The sequence below is a fragment of the Dicentrarchus labrax genome, unplaced genomic scaffold (genome assembly GCF_905237075.1).
Source record: "Dicentrarchus labrax unplaced genomic scaffold, dlabrax2021, whole genome shotgun sequence".
NCBI lineage: Eukaryota > Metazoa > Chordata > Actinopteri > Moronidae > Dicentrarchus > Dicentrarchus labrax.
This window is the reverse complement of record NW_026136710.1, coordinates 20,772,148-20,790,656: the sequence shown is the minus strand read 5'-3', so window position 1 is coordinate 20,790,656 and position 18,509 is coordinate 20,772,148. Positions and strand designations below refer to the sequence as shown.

Below are 18,509 nucleotides of genomic sequence, written 5' to 3'. Positions count from 1 at the left end.
AATATTATCTCTCATTCAGATACACCTGGATTTAAAACAAGTCCCGGTGTTTGGTTCGAGACAGAAGCTGAAAAATCTTACACAGATATTTCTGCACACTCTCAGGGTGTAACCAAATACAAATACATTATGCGGACATGCATGGATAATGCAGATTAGGGGTGTAAGATCAATAAATAAAATATCACAATATTTGGTTTTATGATATTGTATCGCTTCTCATATTTTTGTGTTTAAACCCCCAAACTCTAGACAGCAGTGTTGTAAACTTTTCTTTACTCAGATTGAATGCATATTGTGGTGTGTTCTTTATACTGTGAAAGACAAATTTGTGGGTATTTAATTTTATTTTTTTAAATCATAATATATGACCATGCTCTCAGTATCGTAACCCCTGTATCGTGGTACATATGATATATCGCCGAATTCTTGCCAATACACAGTTCTAGAACAGATACAAAGAACGTTCTCTGCAGTAACATTTGGCCTGCACGTCGCCCACCTGTCTCCTGTAGGCATGGGAAGGTATGAAAATTTGTGTTAATCTTGGCCAGATGAATTATACCATACAATATTATCCTGATAATCATGAAAATTGACTTCATACTTTTAAAAAACATACTGGAATCAGTTTACCTTACACTGCGTCGCAGATAGACACCTCATCTCTCTGTTCTTTATTTTGGAATCTATATTATTTCCACACATCTGGTTTAACTTTATTTTGTGGGGGATGCAACGGGTGAGCCGAGCCTAAGAGCTTGGACTTTTGGAATGATTGGAAAGATGTGGGCTGCCCATTGTCGCCTTGTTCAAAATAAACCAGGGAATCAATATAGGACTGTCTGCTGGAGAGCTAGACAGCTTCAAGTGAAGCCATGTGAAGATATTCATGATTATCACGTTAATGGAAATTTACCACGAGTGTTTTTTATCGCGATACGTGATAATATCGTATATCGTCCCATCCCTAGTCTCCAGATTGACACAATTTACCACAAACATGACAGTGCTTCTTTTTTAGAGTCAGTCAAATCTAAACACACACACACACACACACACACACACACACACACACACACACACACTCCTACACTTACAGTCAATTTCCATCAAGGACGTAACTTCAACAGATCTTGTCTCGTAATCATCAGCCTCAGACTTTTCTTCAGTATCAGTCGTCAAGGTGACTGAGGTCTGTACTGTGCAAACAGGAACTGCCAGTAGCAGCAGCACTTTACACGATGCCAGAACGTAAACAGCAGGCAACGGGCTAAAGGTTAAAAACATGGAGGTGTATTTAGGTTTAAGTTCAATACTCAGACATTCAGCAGTGTTCATCCTCAATAACTTTGCATCAGTTTGCACCAGACCAGCTGTGACTGATGTTCCACAGGTGTTATTTGTATCATATGATACAATATCGAAGCCTGAAGTCTGTATGTAGTTGAGTTATCACAAATGTTTCCAACAAAGTTTTTAGAAATCTGTCATTTTATTCAGGTAAAGGTGCGTTTCACCGGTCGCCTGTCAATGTCATAAACAGACTTTCATTGCAGTTTTAAGCCACATTTTTCCCATACACTTTTTAGATCTTGCTTGTTTTTAGCTATACATTTTAACCAGACGAAGATTTTAGTCATCGGGATCTGGATCTTAAGTTGTCAGGGAAACAAGCTAACGTTAGCAGGCATCTTTTGTTCACCAGTTTTTTTAAGGTAGCGTTCAAATACAAATCATGTTATTTCAAATATTACATTATGGGGCACCCTGGTAGCTCACCAGGGTCCCAGGGTGCTTTTGGGTAAGAAACATCCAATCACAGAGCTTGAAGCTCTGCTGAAGCTAAAGCTACAGATTACACTGTAAACACCTGATAGAACCTTCAGCAGCGTCAACTAAACGTTTCAAATGTGTGCCTCTGACTGACATCCGTACTAAGTTATGTTCAGAGGTTAATCTGCTTCATCTGGATTGTGTAGGTGTGGTTTGAGATTTAAAGAAAGAGAGATACCAATATCAAAACCGTTCTAACCTTAGCAGAAACCTGTGTTTTCATGTAGGAACGTGACCCTCATAGTAAGAAGATGATTGAGAAAATGAGAGATCTGGAACTTGTCTGCAAAGATTTGTCCACATTCACTCAGAAGAGCATTAGTGCTCTGATGTTGGGTGGTAAGGTCTGGCTCACAGTCGGAGTCCCAGTTCATCCAACAGGTGCTGGATGTGGTTGAGGTCAGGGCTCTGTGCAGGCCGCTCAAGTTCTTCGACACCAAACCGAGAAAACCATTTCTTCATGGTGCTTTGGAGGAGTGAATCAAACAAATCCTGTTGCTATCTTATTACAACTTTGTGGCGGCAGTGTAAGGCCTACAGAAATCACCAGAACAGCTCCAGGCTACAAGTAGACAGGAGTGTCTAAGTACTCTCTAATGAAGCCATTCAGGATGGCACCAACCAGGTAAAGTTTCACACACACACACACACACACACACACACACACGTGCATGCACACCCACACACATTCCAGCTACAAACACACTGTACACCAACTCTACAGAGCAAAATGCATGACAGATCATGTCCACACACACACACACACACACACACACACACACACACACACACACAGACAGTGGTCTACGCAGTCATTTGCCTAAACAGCCCGGAGGTGCAGCGCTTTGCGTGTGCAGCGGCTGATAAAGGACTGTGGCTTTGGAGGCTGCAGACTCTTTGCTCCTCAGCAGATCCTCCGGCAGCCCTGCGCCGGGCTATGACTCATACCGCCTGCCTTCTACTGATGCTGGAAACGACAAGAAGCACGGAAACGCACCAATAAACAACAACCAAACAACCCCTCTGCACCAGGCACGACCCGAGCCTGAAGGATGGTCCGGGGACATTTCTTTCTTTCCTCTTTGGCACTTACCTTGCTTTGACGTTACAGAAACAAACTCAGATCCTCCTCTCAGGTGTCTGCTGCTGCTGTTGCTGCTGCTGCCTGGCCAGTTCGTCTCCTCCTCCTCCTCCGAGACGTCGCATCTCTCCCACGGTCCTGCTGGAGAGGAAAACCCGCGCAGAGACCACCAAACCTGGCCGGAGCTTCGGTGAGACGGCCCGGCAGTGAGTGGTGAGGGTGCAGGCTGAGGAGTGCTGGAGCGGACCTCCGAGAGTCCAACGAGTCTGATGGATGTCGCTCGGCTTCCTCGAGGGGTGGAGGTTTTGACGCGCCTGCCGCGTTCAGGGACTCCTCGAAAACTCGGATTTGCCAGCTGTTAGCAAACATGCGCTACCACCTGCTTCTGATGATTTATTGCTGTTACAGAAGTTTGTTTTCCCCCCAAAAATGGTATCCTGATTGTGGATTTACAAGCACACCATTTTGAACAATCGTTATATGCCATACCATACAAATGTGAGTTCTTGTTAAAAGAAAAAGCATGGTTAACTGTTAATAAGTGCATAATAAAGCATGTATTAGCCTTAATAAGTGCTGTTCTCATTTTAGATCTGGCACCCCCCCAAAAAGATAATTTAACTGCTAATCAGTGCAATAAAGCATCTATTAACATTAATAAGCATTATTCTCACTTATCATTCTCATATAGTACCCCATAAAGCATAGTTAACTGCTAATAAATGCATAATAAAGGATTTATTATCCTTAATAAACATTGTTCCCACTTTAGATCTGGTACCACAATAATGTCTTATAATCTAACTATGTTTATGATGCTATTATATATTAACACATGGTAATAAGCATTTTATAAGGCCCAATTACGTATTAACTAACACTTATTACAAGCACCTTGATATAAAGTGTTACCAAATAACTTGAGTTCCATAAATTGATGGAAAAAATATGGTAGGCCTACCCCACAAATAAATGTTACCTCATGTCACAATCTTTCAAAACATGTTGAGTTTAGATTCTACATTTTTTGGGGGGGAAAGAATGTAACCCATTTTGGATCTGCCAATACTGTATTTTTAACATTTTTGGAATGATTTCTCCAGAAGTTTTATTATTTAAATTTTCATCTGATAAATTTGAATCCTTTATGGACACACTTATATTAATACATGTAAATAACATAGTAAAAAGTATTAAAGTCTTATCCCTGTTTCAGTTTGTGGAATTAAAAGCTTCACTTGTATTGCTTACTGTGCAAACAGAAAGCCTTTGAGACATTATACCTGAATGTCTTTTGGTATTTTTGTTCAATCTGGGCCTTTTTCCTGAAGAAAACGCCTACTTTTGTTTTCTAAAATAGGCACAATAACGAATTCAGGACATGAGGATTTAAGATTTTTGAATATGGTACACTGCACTCCATATGGATTACAACAAAAAATAAATAAACTTCAAGTTCACATTCACACATTTTAAGTATATGTGAAGTTTTAATATAGAGACAGTGAGTGTAGAAATGGCCAAAACTGAAATATTGGCTCATTATTGAAAATTCACACTAACAAAATTAGAAGCAATCGCAAATAGGAAAAGTAAAGCTGATAATTCGTGCATCATGTGAAAGCAGCATTGTGTGTGTATGGCTGATACACATTTACTGGTATCTAACCTGATAAGAAGTGTGCCTACAGGGTCCTAGCACCTACAGTTTACTTCCTCATTCACTTTGGCCTAAATGTTCAACAGGTGGAAGCACAAACAGTTCTTATATGGATGTTTTACATGGCTAAATAAAAAAAGAGAGAAGAGGAATGAAATTAAAATAAAATATTGTGTTATTGGATGCTGCAGCAGACGAAAGGATGCTCTTTTTAAAACACCAATGATAAATGCTGTAGGAAATTATTTTTACAGAAAATCTGATCATCTTATTGAAAACATACTAAAATGTTTCTAACTCAAAGGAGTCGTCAACAGTAGAAGGAAATCAATAATTAGATGGTCAAGTAAGCTGATTATGATGTACGGATTCAGAATGCATTATTAAAATATCAAAGGTCTTCATTAAATATTTGTTTCATACTGTCATAAAATCTAAAAGTATTCACCAAACGGAAGTTTAATTGCAACTCAGCTGTTAAAGGGATGCAGTACGCTTACACATAAACAACTCAGGACAACAGCAAAAGAAAAAAAAAAAGATTCATGAAAAAAATATGCAACATGATCCAAAGATAAATAGAGACCCCCTTACTGGAAATAGGTTGCTAGGAAACAGTATAATTTCCTGTCACTGCTCGATATTAGCAAACACTGTAACAGGAAATAACCTTGGGCATTTTGTAAAGCACACTGATGAGCAAACCAGGCATGTTTTTACTGAAGGAATTATCTCTCATGATTTTTTCATACGAGGGCAAACAACCCCACTCATGATTCTGTTCATCAGTGACCGACTGACCCACTCAGCAGTTACTGTACACTTCCTCCACACCTGTAAAGGCCTCAGGCTCCCTTAACTGCACGTTTTTAGAAAAATAACATTGATTTCCAGCATCAGTTCTTCTATGCTAAAAGAAAAACAAAAAGCCATGATGGTTCAATGAAAATAATAAGGTTATTGGTCAGTCCAACAAATATAAAAGCATAATAGGGGGAGGTTGTTTGTCCAATATTGTAACGTAAAGAAAAGCAAAAGTTGGATACAATTAATTGTATTATGCACAAAATTACACATTTGTCTCTGAGAACTTTCCAGTCTGTGCAATATAAGTACAGAACATATATATATATATATATATATATATATATCAAGTTTTTTTTTTAATTTTTATATATATATACATAGTGATATGATTTAGAGAATTAAAATGTAGATGTCTCTCTCTCTCTCTCTCTCTCTCTCTCTCTCTCTCTCTCTCTCTCTCTCTCTCTTATTATTTCTTAGGTCCCTTGGTGCACTTTGGATGTTTTGACGTTGCGTACAAAAACATTACTCACACCATTTTCAGGAGAAGGGTTTTTTTTACTATAAAACAGGCTACATTCTACTAAAGAAACACAAAGCAAAATGTTTATGTCTGTTTTAATAACTGATAGGGAGTATTTTGGTTCAAAAGCCGATTTGGTTATCAGTGTCATTGCTGGCCTCCATGAGCAAATCTAGCAGCTGGGCCCCAGAAAGCTTTGCCCTTTCCCCCCTTATGAGCAGCCCTGCCACAAAGTAGCAACACAACTGCACAAAAAGCCTGATATGTCTTACACACGTGCACACACGTGCACACACACACACACACACACACACACACACACACACACACACACACACACACACACACACAAAGTAGTTTATTTCACCATCCTGCTGCCTCAAATACTCACAAGAGCACCCAGTGTGTAAATCCGCAGTTGAAAATAGTCCCCATGCAGCAAAAGCACAGTTTCCTTCTGTTTGAGTAGTTTTTTTCAGTTATTGTGTATTAATGTGTATTATTCACTATTTTTTCTGTGAGACAAGAACTGTTGTGTGTGTCTAGGTCTGTTTCTATAATACAGAGTCCTATATCTGATCGATTGTTTTCTTCCACAAATGTCTAACCCTTTTTATTTTAAACCTAACCTACTTACTGGGCTCCAGTTAATCTTTCAATCAAATCTTAACAGCTGCATTTTAGTTGTCATGGATACTACGCGCCTCTGTAAACATGTGAGGTGCTAAAGCAACTCCTGAGCATGAACACACATCTTTCTAGGAAGCTTATAGTGGCTTTTAGTTGAGATAAAGTATCTGTTGGTATGCGTGTGTGATGTTGGCACATGCTTAAGTGAATTTACATTCGATCATGCATGTGCCAATGTCAAGCTGCGTTCAGGATCAATGTTTTATCACCAAAACCTGTTGCCATGGCGACATAAGAGTGGATTCACATGTCATGTTTCTCCGTTATTCAGGAGAGTCTTGTATCAGTTCCTCATGTTAAATCAGAATTAATAAAATACTGAAGGCCTGGAAAAACAAACAAAAGAGAAGAAGAGTCACAACTTCTAAACCACCATTTTGGAAACAAGGTGGTTACAACTTCTGTCATGAGCCCTGAATGTAACATCAAGCCTGACCTCACAGCATATTCTTGTGGTAATTACCTTCACTTCTCATATCCTGCAAAAACTGCCTGTTTGCATTATATCCTACACATCCTTCGGATTTGTTTGAAGTGACCCTTAAAATTCCACGTCTACACACTGAAACTACTAAAAAAGTGCGAGGGATAAGTGAGTGGAAGGCTGATGCATTTGCAGACTCTTCAAAGGATCATCTACATGTGCCTGAGAACTGTGTCGTACAGCCAAGCATTGTGGTAAACCAGTCACCAGCAGCCGCCTCAGCAGCAGTGGTGCATCTTGTGCTTTCTTTTAAAGTGCTTTCTTTTAAAAGCCAAAGCTGCTTTCATGTTACGTCATACAGTCAAGTGGGACTCTGTTCTGTGAGGCTGAAGGCACAGCATGTTTTGAGGTGAAGTCAACATGCTCAGAATGATAACGGTCACATGCTGATGTTAAGCAGGTATAATGTTCACCATCTTAGTTTAATGTGTTAGCACGCCAACAGTGACTAATTAGCACTAAAACTGAGGCGCATGGGAACGTCATTTGTAGGTTTTGTCACAAATCTACAGAGCCCCAGAGTATCCGAGAAAAAATACATTTGCAATACAGCCTTTTTATGTCTGATTTAACTTATCAACCACTACCAAGAGGTAAGATGATAAAGCATTCTTGTTGATCTGTGTGAATACAATGCTAGCAATGGACAGTCATCTTGGAATATAGTGGGTATAGTACGAAATAGGAAGTTTATCCAATTCATTACTATTCTCTCAACTTGTCATTTTAGGGGAGGCATCACCCCAAAAAGAAATTCCCATGTGTGACCTAATGAAAAGGGTTTTAGATTCTGAATTTATTGTAATGAGCTTGGTGGTGACCATGGCCCCTGTTGGGCCAGTTGATACCTGGTCCCCAGTGGCTCAGTTCTGCTTTAGTGTTGGCTTTTAAGTAACAGTAAAGTGACAGCTTTGGGCTTTTTTTGTTTAACTTTAATTGATATTAGCCCACCGTGGGAATAAAATAGTCTGTTAATGTAATTAAATCAAACAAACAGGTTAACAACAAGGTTGAAACTGATCGGCAAAGACAAACCAATTAACTGAGGAAATCAAACAGAAGAACGATTAACTGACACTCAACAAAATGAAGACAAGTAGGACACCTAGTGGTGAAACACAGACATGGCAAAGTAGCCAACTCAAAGTGAGGGGCAAAGCAGTGCAGACAAATAGCCCTCACATTTTCTCTTTGGCTGACAGGCTGCTGTCTGATTGGTCCATCAGTATCCAGTGTAAGATACATGTACAGAGCATTTGCATTATTGGTCCAGGAAGCCACACACAGCACTGATCTAATGCCCAGAGCACAGAAGCATTGAACAATGGAGTTTATTCCCTTGGTTATCTTCATGCCAAACTGCACTTCTTCTCATTTTCTTGCAAAAACATGACAGTATCTCAACTTCTCTGGAATGATATATCAGAGATTTCCACAATTGAACAGCAGCAGATGATTCCCAACATATGTTCACCTTTCTAGCCAACATTACGAGAAATTGAACTGTTTCTTTGTGTACTTTCAAATGGTAAATGGACCTGTACTTGTATAGCACCTTTCTAGTCTTCCGACCACTCAAAGCGCTCAAAGCGTCCAGTATGCATAAATGTGGACTGGGGAGCAGTTGTTGCCCTATCATTATACTTATTTCTTTACATGTTGCCTTCCAGAATAATTCCAAAGACACTGTAGCCTGGTTCCAGTATTTATTTTGTATTTGGGACAAGTTGGAGATGCTCCTAATGTGTATTTTCTATAAATATATGCAGATATGTAGACATTATGCATGAGATTGTATTGTATCTCCCTATATCTATTGCATATTGATATTCTGAAAAGCAATAGCAAAGGAAAAAATTAAACAGACAATTAAAGCTTTTAGGAACATTAATAAGTGAGTTTTTCTAACAAGGTGATAAGATGTACAATAACTCCACAACATCATAATCAGGCAAGAGTTAATTTTACCAAAACTGCTAGAAAATAAAACCCATAACTTCCTCCCCTTTCCCAAAGTCTCATACAGTCCACATTGCCAACACCTGGTGGAGTAAGGGGCATTCATGTGTGCAGTTCATCCTCAACCAGGAAGTGAACCTCGGGAGAGAACAATGATTAGTAAACAAGCAAACAATAACCCAATAAAACAAACACTTGAATGAAAACATACAAAGTCAATGTATTAATCAACTAAAGTGGATCCTAAGTTTAGATGATCAACACATGTCACATAACCAAAACCAAACATTCAGCTTAACTAATAAATAAGAGTTTTATCATCTGACTGGTGAGGGGGTGAGTGGAGCTCCCTCACACCACCTTAAGCAGTGTATGCCCAGATGTTCTTGAAAGTGCTGGTACAAAACATTCATGCTTTTTAACTGACAATGAGTCCGGAGTTATTTATATTCTGCTATAGACGTGCATAAAGCACAACATTTGTTTTACCATCTCAAAACCTACACTGTAAAGCTAAAGTTATTTTAGTTTTAAGTAACACAAACTCATTTTTTTAAGTAAGTTACAGAAAAATTCCTGGTTATGTACTTTTTACTAGCTAATTTTGTTTTCACAGTACGAATAAAAATTACAAAATGAAGTCAGTGTCACTTAAAATTGGTAAAGCTACTGGATCGAGAATGTTTTAATGACTTACAAAATGTAGTTACTTTTACTTACAATTTTTGATGTAAGCTGTTTCAACAGTTTTTTGAGTAAAAGTGGACTTTGTCTTTACAGCGTCACTCCTGTAATGGAATCCATGCTTCCTCTGTGTGTGCACTAAAGGCTGAGAGGACAAGTTCCACTAATTCACACAACACAACTGCTCCAAAACACACACTGCTTTATTTAAAGCCTCCTCCTCTTCCTGGAATGAATGTGGGCATAGTAACCCCTCCCTCCTCTTCCTGTTTTCCAACTCAGCCAGTCCCATTCAGTCCTGATGTTTCCTGCTTCCTCTTTCTTTCGCAGATCTCCAAGTGCACAGTGGTGTAATCAACATGTAGTTAAGTGAAGCCCCATTTACTGCAGATCAGCGAACAATAATCAGGAAAGGGAACTAAGCTTTGGTATGGATCAGTTCTCTGTTTATATTTTGAACGAGAAAGTGAAACTCTTTTATATTCACTGTCTCTTCGAGGCAAAATGGCGCAGCAACAAAGCCTTTTGGATCAGAAAAAACTCTGCTGTTCCATCTGCCTGGATCTACTGAAGGATCCAGTGACTATTCCCTGTGGACACAGCTACTGTATGAACTGTATTAAAAGCCACTGGGATGAAGAAGATCAGAAGAAAGTCTACAGCTGTCCTCAGTGCAGACAGACCTTCAGACCGAGGCCTGCCCTGGTGAAAAACACCATGTTAGCAGATTTAGTGGAGGAGCTGAAGAAGACAGAACCTCAAGCTGCTCCAGCTGATCACTGCTATGCCGGACCAGGAGATGTGTCCTGTGATTTCTGCTCTGGGAGAAAGATGAAAGCTCTCAAGTCCTGTCTGCAGTGTCTGGTCTCTTACTGTGAGCAACACCTCCAGCCTCACTATGAATCCGCTGCCTTTGAAAAACACAAGTTGGTCGACCCCTCCGAGAAGCTTCAGGAGAACATCTGCACTTGCCATGGTAAAGTGATAACGATTTTCTGCCGCACTGATCAGCAGTGTATCTGTATTCTCTGCTCCATGGATAAACATAAAGGCCATGACACTGTCTTAGCCTCAACAGAACGAACTGAGAGGCAGGGAGAGCTAGGAACGAGTCGGCAGAAAATCCAGCAGAGAATCCAGGACAGAGAGGAAGATGTGAAGGTGCTTCAGCAGGTGGTGGAGGCTATCGATTGCTCTGCTGATAAAGCAGTGAGGGACAATGACAAGATTTTCACTCAGCTGGTTCGCCTTATCAAGAACAGAAGCTCGGATGTGAAGCAGCAGATCAGATCCCGGCAGAAAACTGAAGTCAGTCCGGTAAAAGAGCTTCAGGAGAAGTTGCAGCAGGAGATTACTGATCTGAGGAGGAAAGACAACGAGCTGGAACAACTCTCAAACATAGGGGACCACATCCAGTTTCTACACAATTACCCCTCGCTGTCATGTCTTAGTAAATCTACAGACTCACCCAGCATCGATATCCGCCCTCTGCAGTACTTTGAGGATGCGACTGCAGCTGTGTCAGAGGCCAGAGATAAACTACAGGACATACTTAGTGATGTATGGACCAAAATCTCACTGACAGAGACTGAGGTGGATGTTTTACTGCCACAAGCAGAGCCCATGACCAGAGCTGAGTTCTTACAATATTCATGCCAAATGACACTGGATCCAAACTCAGCAAGCATACGGCTGTTATTATCTGATGGGAACAGAAAAGCAACAGTGACTAGTGAAAAGCAGTTATATTCTAGTCATCGTGACAGATTTACTGACATGTTTCAGGTCCTGAATAGAGAGAGTCTGAGCGGACGGCACTACTGGGAGGTGGAGATGAGATATGAAGTTTCAGTAGCAGTCACATACAAAGATATCAACAGAGCAGGATATACAAGTGGATTTGGAAATGATGACAAGTCTTGGGCATTAGAGTGTTTCAACAACAGTTATGCATTCAGACATAATGGTGTTAGCACTTTTGTCCCAGGTCCTCAGTCCTCCAGAGTGGGAGTGTACCTGGATCACAGGGCAGGTATTCTGTCCTTCTACAGCGTCTCTGAGACCATGACTCTCCTCCACAGAGTCCAGACCACATTCACTCAGCCGCTCTATCATGGACTGGGTGTTTTTGCGTCATATGGTAGTGGATCCAGTGCTGAGCTCTGTAAGCTTGAGTAGGTAGAAGATACAGTAAACAGCCGTGAGTCTGTAGCCTCACAAAGATTTAAGATGATTCAGTGAATGGTGATGTGATTTAGGAAAAGGTGCTGCCTTTTCTTTTTGATTTGATTTGATTATGTAATTTATTATTTGATTCGGGAGCTATAAGCCAGTATTGTATAAACATTGCCTAAACATAATGCCTGTCAATTACATCTTTCAACAGACGGTATTATGGTTTTGGCTCTTGAGGTACTTCAGGAGAGTTTTGCAATGTTTACTGGAGTTGTACTTCTCAGAAATCCAAAGCAAACTTTAAAAAAAACAATCTGCTGCTGAATTTGAATTATGAAAAAGAACATCAAAAATGAATTTAAGTTTACATTTACAGTCAGTGAAGGCATAATCAGAGTAAGTATGTGATTTATTCTAATGTTTGCAGAAACTCACTTTACATTCATCAATGAAGGTCCAGAGTCTTTTTCCACACTAATGCTTTCTTTTCTACTATATTCCAAAAGTATCATCTTCAGGTACAAAATGTATACCCGATTCTTTTACACTCACTATACAATATTTTTTATATATAGGATTTTGTTTACAACTGATTTTGTTTTTATATTTAAAAAATATATTTCATATTTTTACAAGTATCAAGAAAAGCACATTGCAAATAAATACAATATTGTCAATTTGGCTCCATTGACTATAATGTTCACGAGGGATTGCACTATAAAAAACACTGACGACTGAAATCAGCTGGCTGCCTGAAAAATTTGTGCTTTTATTTTCTTCACTGCATTCAGAGGGAAATATACATTTATCTGAGAGCTGCAGATTGTATGTACAAAGCAGTGTAATAGTGATGCATTTTTTAGGTCATAAATCAGGCATGCCCTCACACACATACACCACAACACTCCTTCACACACACTACCACTTAGAGCCTGAATCATATTTGCTTACACGCACACACCACACTCATACACTCTCACAAACACCATTACACACTCTGTAATACTGTATGTAAGACAGAATAGTGGGGTATAAGATACAATAATTGTGTGTGAGATTGTGCATCTTGTCTTACAATGATGCATTGTTATACTGGCCAACAGTACCTTAAATTACAATGACATTAAAACTGTGTTTACATTTTTGCTTTATCGTGAATAATAATAATAATGAATAATAATAATGTGACACTGACAGCATTGTGCTGCCTAATGAGCACTTTCACCAGACATGTATTAAGACACATATACAAATAATCTGCTTGGAACTACAATGCATACCTGATGTGTGTTTTCAGCAAAAAATAAATAAATAATAATAATTTCTGACTTCAATTCCTTAAAAAGTAATCTCCTCCTTCTTCCTCATTATAACCTCCAGAATCTCTGAATATGCAAATGTTGTTCATTTCTAAAGTTTTCCTGCTGGACACAAGATGTCTCCTCCTTCACTGTAAAGTCCATTCTCAGTGGATGTGCACCGGTGGCTTCATGTTTCTACATCACACTGTACAAGTTGCATACTGAGGAATATTTTGATTGGTGTGATGATTCATAAACTATTACAGCATATTCGGGTCACATTGTAATCAGTAATACCCTATTTTATCTAGCCTCGTGATAAATGTGTTTAAATAACAGTGCTGGGCTAGTTACTCAAAGAAATGTAATTTATTACTGATTACTCCTTTCAAAAGTAATATTTTACTTTACTTACTCCCTACCGACAGTAATTAGTTACTAGTTATATTACTTTTCTTCTACTACAAACAAAATTGGTAATTGTGCCCCTTCTTCCCAGAATTCAGACTGACAACGTTAAAATCCAAATGTGTTTGTTAAAATCAGAGTAATGGAATATTTCCAGCTGCTGAATGTAAAAGTTTCCATCTTCCAAACGAGTTTCCTCCACAATTACAAAAATAATTCCAAGCATGTGATTGATTTTAAAATTAGTAGGAGGGTTAGAAGAAAAGTAATGCTGTAACTAATTCTTTTTTGGGGTGTAATCTCATTACTAAACGTATTAGTAAATAGTTACAATAGTAGTTATTGGGGGGAAAGTAATATTATTAGTAGTAATGAGTTACTGCCCAAAACTGTTAAATATATCTGACATGGAAACACAGACAGACTAACGTCCAGTCACATCCATAAAAATAAAAAAAAACGTTTATACAAAACTGTGACGAACAAGCGGAACCTTTGGTCGACTGCACCGACACGGAACGTTCTAGCGCGGGACTCGAGAACGCGGAAGTGAAGCGCTGCTGCTGCCTCTGTTTATGTTTTCGTCTTCGCGCCGCACAGAAAACGCCATTTGTCCTCAAACATGGCGGTGAGCGCCGTCCACCTGGAGTCCGACGCCTTCCTGGTGTGTATGAACCACGCGCTGAGCACAGAGAAGGAGGAGGTGATGGGGCTGTGTATCGGAGAGGTCGAGACCACCCGCATCGTCCACATCTACTCCGTCATCATCCTCCGCCGCTCGGACAAGAGGAAGGACCGGGTGGAGATCTCCCCGGAGCAGCTGTCGGCGGCCTCCACGGAGGCGGAGAGGCTGGCCGACATCACCGGCAGGCCGATGCGGGTGGTCGGCTGGTACCACTCCCACCCGCACATCACCGTGTGGCCGTCCCACGTCGACGTGAGGACCCAGGCCATGTACCAGATGCTGGACCAGTGCTTCGTGGGCCTCATTTTCTCCTGCTTCATCGAGGACAAGAACACCAAGACGGGCCGGGTGCTGTACACCTGCTTCCAGTCCGTGCAGGCGCAGAAGGGCTCCGAGTACGAGCGGGTGGAGATCCCGATCCACGTCGTTCCCCGCGAAGCCATCGGTAAGGTGTGCCTGGAGTCGGCCGTGGAGCTGCCGCGGATCCTGTGCCAGGAGGAGCAGGACACCTACCGCAAGATCCACAGCCTGGCGCACCTGGACCCCGTCACCAAGATCCACAACGGCTCGGTGTTCACCAAGAACCTGTGCAGCCAGATGTCGGCGGTGAGCGGGCCGCTGCTGCAGTGGCTGGAGGACCGGCTGGAGCAGAACAAGCAGAGCATCGTGGAGCTGCAGCAGGAGAAGGAGAGGCTGCTGCAGGAGCTGGCTGCTCTGTGAGGCTGCAGGGAGGAGGCTGCAGGAGGAGGCTGCAGGGGGAGGCTGCAGGGGGAGGCTGCAGGAGGAGGCTGCAGGGGGAGGCTGCAGGAGGAGACCACCAGTTGTTCTTCTGTTGTTGGACAGTGGGGAATGACTTTCGGTTCTAGCTTCTTTACTGTTTTCATACCTTCCACGCAGGGCTGTGTATCAAACAACACTTTTCTTGTACCTTTGTTCAGAGTACAGAGTACTGACGACTGTCCAATACCAAAAGTTGGCATTAAATGTCTGGTTAGTCTTGATTGCTCATTCTTGATTAGACATTTCCTTATTTAATCAGAATTTTGCTACATGTATTAAAGCTGTAGGTAACGTTTATAAAAATAAATAACTTCCTTTCACTCTATCCTGACAGTAGTACATGAGACAGATAATCTGTGACATAATCAGGTTCCTATGAGTCCTCCTAGTGCTCCTCATGATATCTGCAAGAATCCACTGACACTATATATAATGGACACAGCCTCAAGGTCTGAAAAGTGAAGCCAACCCGGTGGTCTCTTAAACCTGCATTCTGTGTAAATTCCAGCAGGTGGCAGCACCATTGGCTGCAATAACACAGCGATCCCACTCACTCTAATGGAGAATGAGCCCACTTGTCACTTCCTTTATGAGCTCAGTAAACAGTTTCCTGATGAGTTCAGGGTCTCAGTGTTAGTTTAACATTTTCTTCAATACAGCATGATGTTCATTTAGTAAATGATGGTCTAATTGAATTTAAAATAGATGAGAAACCACATGTGCTTTTGGGCGGGGCGACCTTATGATTGACAGGTTGTCAATTTGACTGAGAATCAACAATCAACTATCTTTCTCAGCTCTGATTGGTTGTTTTCTTTCATGGTAGCACTAGGAGGAGCTAGAGGAACCTGATTTTATCAAAGATTATCAGTCTCCTGTTCTGTCAGGGTATAGTGACAGTTTCAGCAAATATGACAAAAAAAATGTCTGAAAGAGTGAAAAAGCCCAGAGCCCAGACAATATTTTGTCTTAAACACAAAGATGCCCAATGATATAATGATACTCCAAATCCTAACATTTGAGGAGGTGGAACGAGAGCGTGTTTACCTCGGAAAGTCCTTTTGAAGAGAATTGATTATCACAATTGCTGCAGGTTGGATCAACTCACCGTTTCAGCTCTAGTTTCTATTGAGCTGGTATATGGTCAAATTTGTATTTTCTCAGATAGTTCCTGATTTAAATAATATCTTAACAAATAGTTTTTGTACAGCTCTTTTGTGATGATACAGAGTTAAACTTGCTCCGTTTAAAAAGTTTGTTTTGTTAAGAAGAGAAACCAGTTTCATTACAGGAAAATACTTTCATTCCTCTTGCTGGTGCTGTGCTGTGTATTTTGGGCAAACTGATTATTGTCCTGGGTGCACATAAGTTACGGATCTATTTTGTAAAGAGAAGAAATATTGGTGATATTTTTATGTTAAAAATGTATGTTGAACATTATTGACACCCTTCTTCCAGACTGCTGCTGTTAATATCAACGGAAGCTTTTATTGTATGGAGCTCAAACGATTAGCTGAGTATATGAAGTCATTCGACCAAAAATATATATATATATATTATTTTATATATCCAAAATCAATCTGGATAATTCATATTTGAAGTTATTCAAGCAAAATTGTTGTTGACTAATCGTTTGGTGTTAATGTTAATGACAGCAAGGACAGATTGGAGAGAGAGAGAGTGTGTGTGTGTGTGTGTGTGTGTGTGTGTGTGTGTGTGTGTGTGTGTGTGTGTGTGTGTGTGTGTGTGTGTCTACAAATAGGTTTTCATCCTGTACAGAAGCAGATGAAGAGATTTTGTCTCTATTTACTGTTTACCCTTGGTTACTCATTAATACAGTGTCTGGTTGGATCAGGCCATTGAGGACAATGTTGCAGATTATTAAGCATGTGTGGTAATGTTGCATTTACAGGATTTTGGTCCAATGAAGTGAAATCTTGTTTCACTGTACAATGATATATGATGATATTTTAGACAGTAGTGTTCTTCCAACTTCAATTGGTTGTCCCGATTTGTAGCGAAAGACCTTGACCGGCCTGCATAGAGCCCTAATCTCAACCCCATCCAACCGCTTTGGGATGACCTGGAACACTGATACTGAGAGTCAACTTCAATAATGTGTCTGAATGTGAGCAAATGTCTGCAGCCAGGTTAGAAAATCCTCCCCATGATAGTGGAGGCGATAAGAGCAGCAGCTTAATGCCCATGGGTTTGTTCAACTATCACACATGGGTTGTCCACAAACTTTTGGCTACATATTCCTTGATTTTTCAGATATTTAATTCTGCCAAAAAAAATGTATCTAGTGGTTTACATAATGTGACTGAAGATACAGTCTTCAGACACCTGTAATGGAAAGGGATGGTTAATGGAAGGAAATCTGATGGTGTAAAATATTAAGCAATTTATGGTAAATTACCAAAAACAAACAAAACTATAGCTGGGTACAAGAAGAGCCTCCCTCATTATAAGTAATCTCTCTGAATCAGAGCCAACTGAGCCCACTGAGGGACACGTGACAAAGAGAATGTGCCTTTGGACTAATGAAAGTGTCATTGTACGTATTGTGTACTGTAAATAAAGGTTATTGGATGTAAAGGCTGTGTGGGCGGTGTCTGTGTAACACAGTAACATCTAATGCCCTTGATTGACTTTTGTTGAGTCTCTTTACTGTTTGCTGTGTCTTTTTCTTCTGCCTGGCCTCATCACAGATTTGTAAAGCCTGATATCTCATCTTAAAGGAGTATAATTATTTACGCTGTTTTTGTCTGAAATGCTACAATCCACCTACTGTAAAATAAAAATCTCTTTTACTTTACTATACTGGGAACCAGAGGTACAGTTTCAGTAAAGTAGAAATATCAATTTGATATTATAATAAGTTTATAACAATAATTCCCAGCTGCTGGTCACTCAGTAAGCAGTTTGGGCTCTGGTCACACTACTAATGTAGAAAGGCTATTCCCGGAGTGCAGCACTGCTAAATTTACTCAGTCAAATCTGAATACACATACCGGTACATGATATTCAGTGCAGGCTGTCATACATTCATTATCCATTGTGAAAATGTACCTCAGTCGGCTTAGAAATCAGAGGGGTTAAAGATTCAACTCCAGTGACATGCAACTGAGAAAGCTGAAAGCTCCCCTCCACTCATTAATCAGTGCTTCCTCTTGTCCCTAGTGTGCTGTGTGAATGTTGTATGTGCACTTTGAAACTAGAAGGATGTTTTCACTTTCTTTTGCTGAAAGTGGAAAGTTTCTCTGTGTTTACTGAAAATCAGATTTTAAGGGGCGGGCCCTTTATGTGAGATGATATGTGACATCACAAATAGTTTGGAGGTCAATCCCGGTCGAGTATGCAATTTTTTATAAGTGTTATGTAGAAACTTGTAGCCTCCAGTGCACGTACACTGAGGAGCAGAGTTATAGTTTCA

The 18,509-nt window shown here is 40.3% G+C and overlaps 2 protein-coding genes and 1 pseudogene across 5 annotated transcripts in view; 2 read left to right on the top strand and 1 right to left on the bottom strand.

The window, feature by feature from the left end:
* Positions 1–3,205, bottom strand: part of rab27b (RAB27B, member RAS oncogene family) — a 57,166-nt gene extending 53,961 nt beyond the window's left edge. The window contains exon 1 of the mRNA XM_051411996.1: positions 2,930–3,205. The gene's annotated coding sequence lies outside the window, so the exon portion shown is untranslated. The remainder of the gene's footprint in view (positions 1–2,929) is intronic.
* A 6,806-nt stretch (positions 3,206–10,011) lies between these two features.
* LOC127370182 (tripartite motif-containing protein 29-like) lies at positions 10,012–11,452 on the top strand (annotated as a pseudogene).
* A 2,689-nt stretch (positions 11,453–14,141) lies between these two features.
* Positions 14,142–17,725, top strand: brcc3 (BRCA1/BRCA2-containing complex, subunit 3). Of its 4 annotated transcripts, none has more exons than XM_051411994.1 (2): positions 14,142–15,014; positions 15,081–17,725. In XM_051411994.1, the coding sequence occupies exon 1, from the start codon at positions 14,231–14,233 to the stop codon at positions 15,011–15,013; it is 783 nt and encodes a 260-aa protein (XP_051267954.1). In that variant the 5' UTR covers positions 14,142–14,230; the 3' UTR covers position 15,014; positions 15,081–17,725. The 4 variants fall into 4 exon arrangements, with proteins under 4 accessions (XP_051267954.1, XP_051267953.1, XP_051267951.1 ...); XM_051411993.1 differs by having other exon boundaries at positions 15,068–17,725; XM_051411991.1 differs by having other exon boundaries at positions 15,055–17,725.
* The last annotated feature ends 784 nt before the right edge of the window (positions 17,726–18,509 follow it).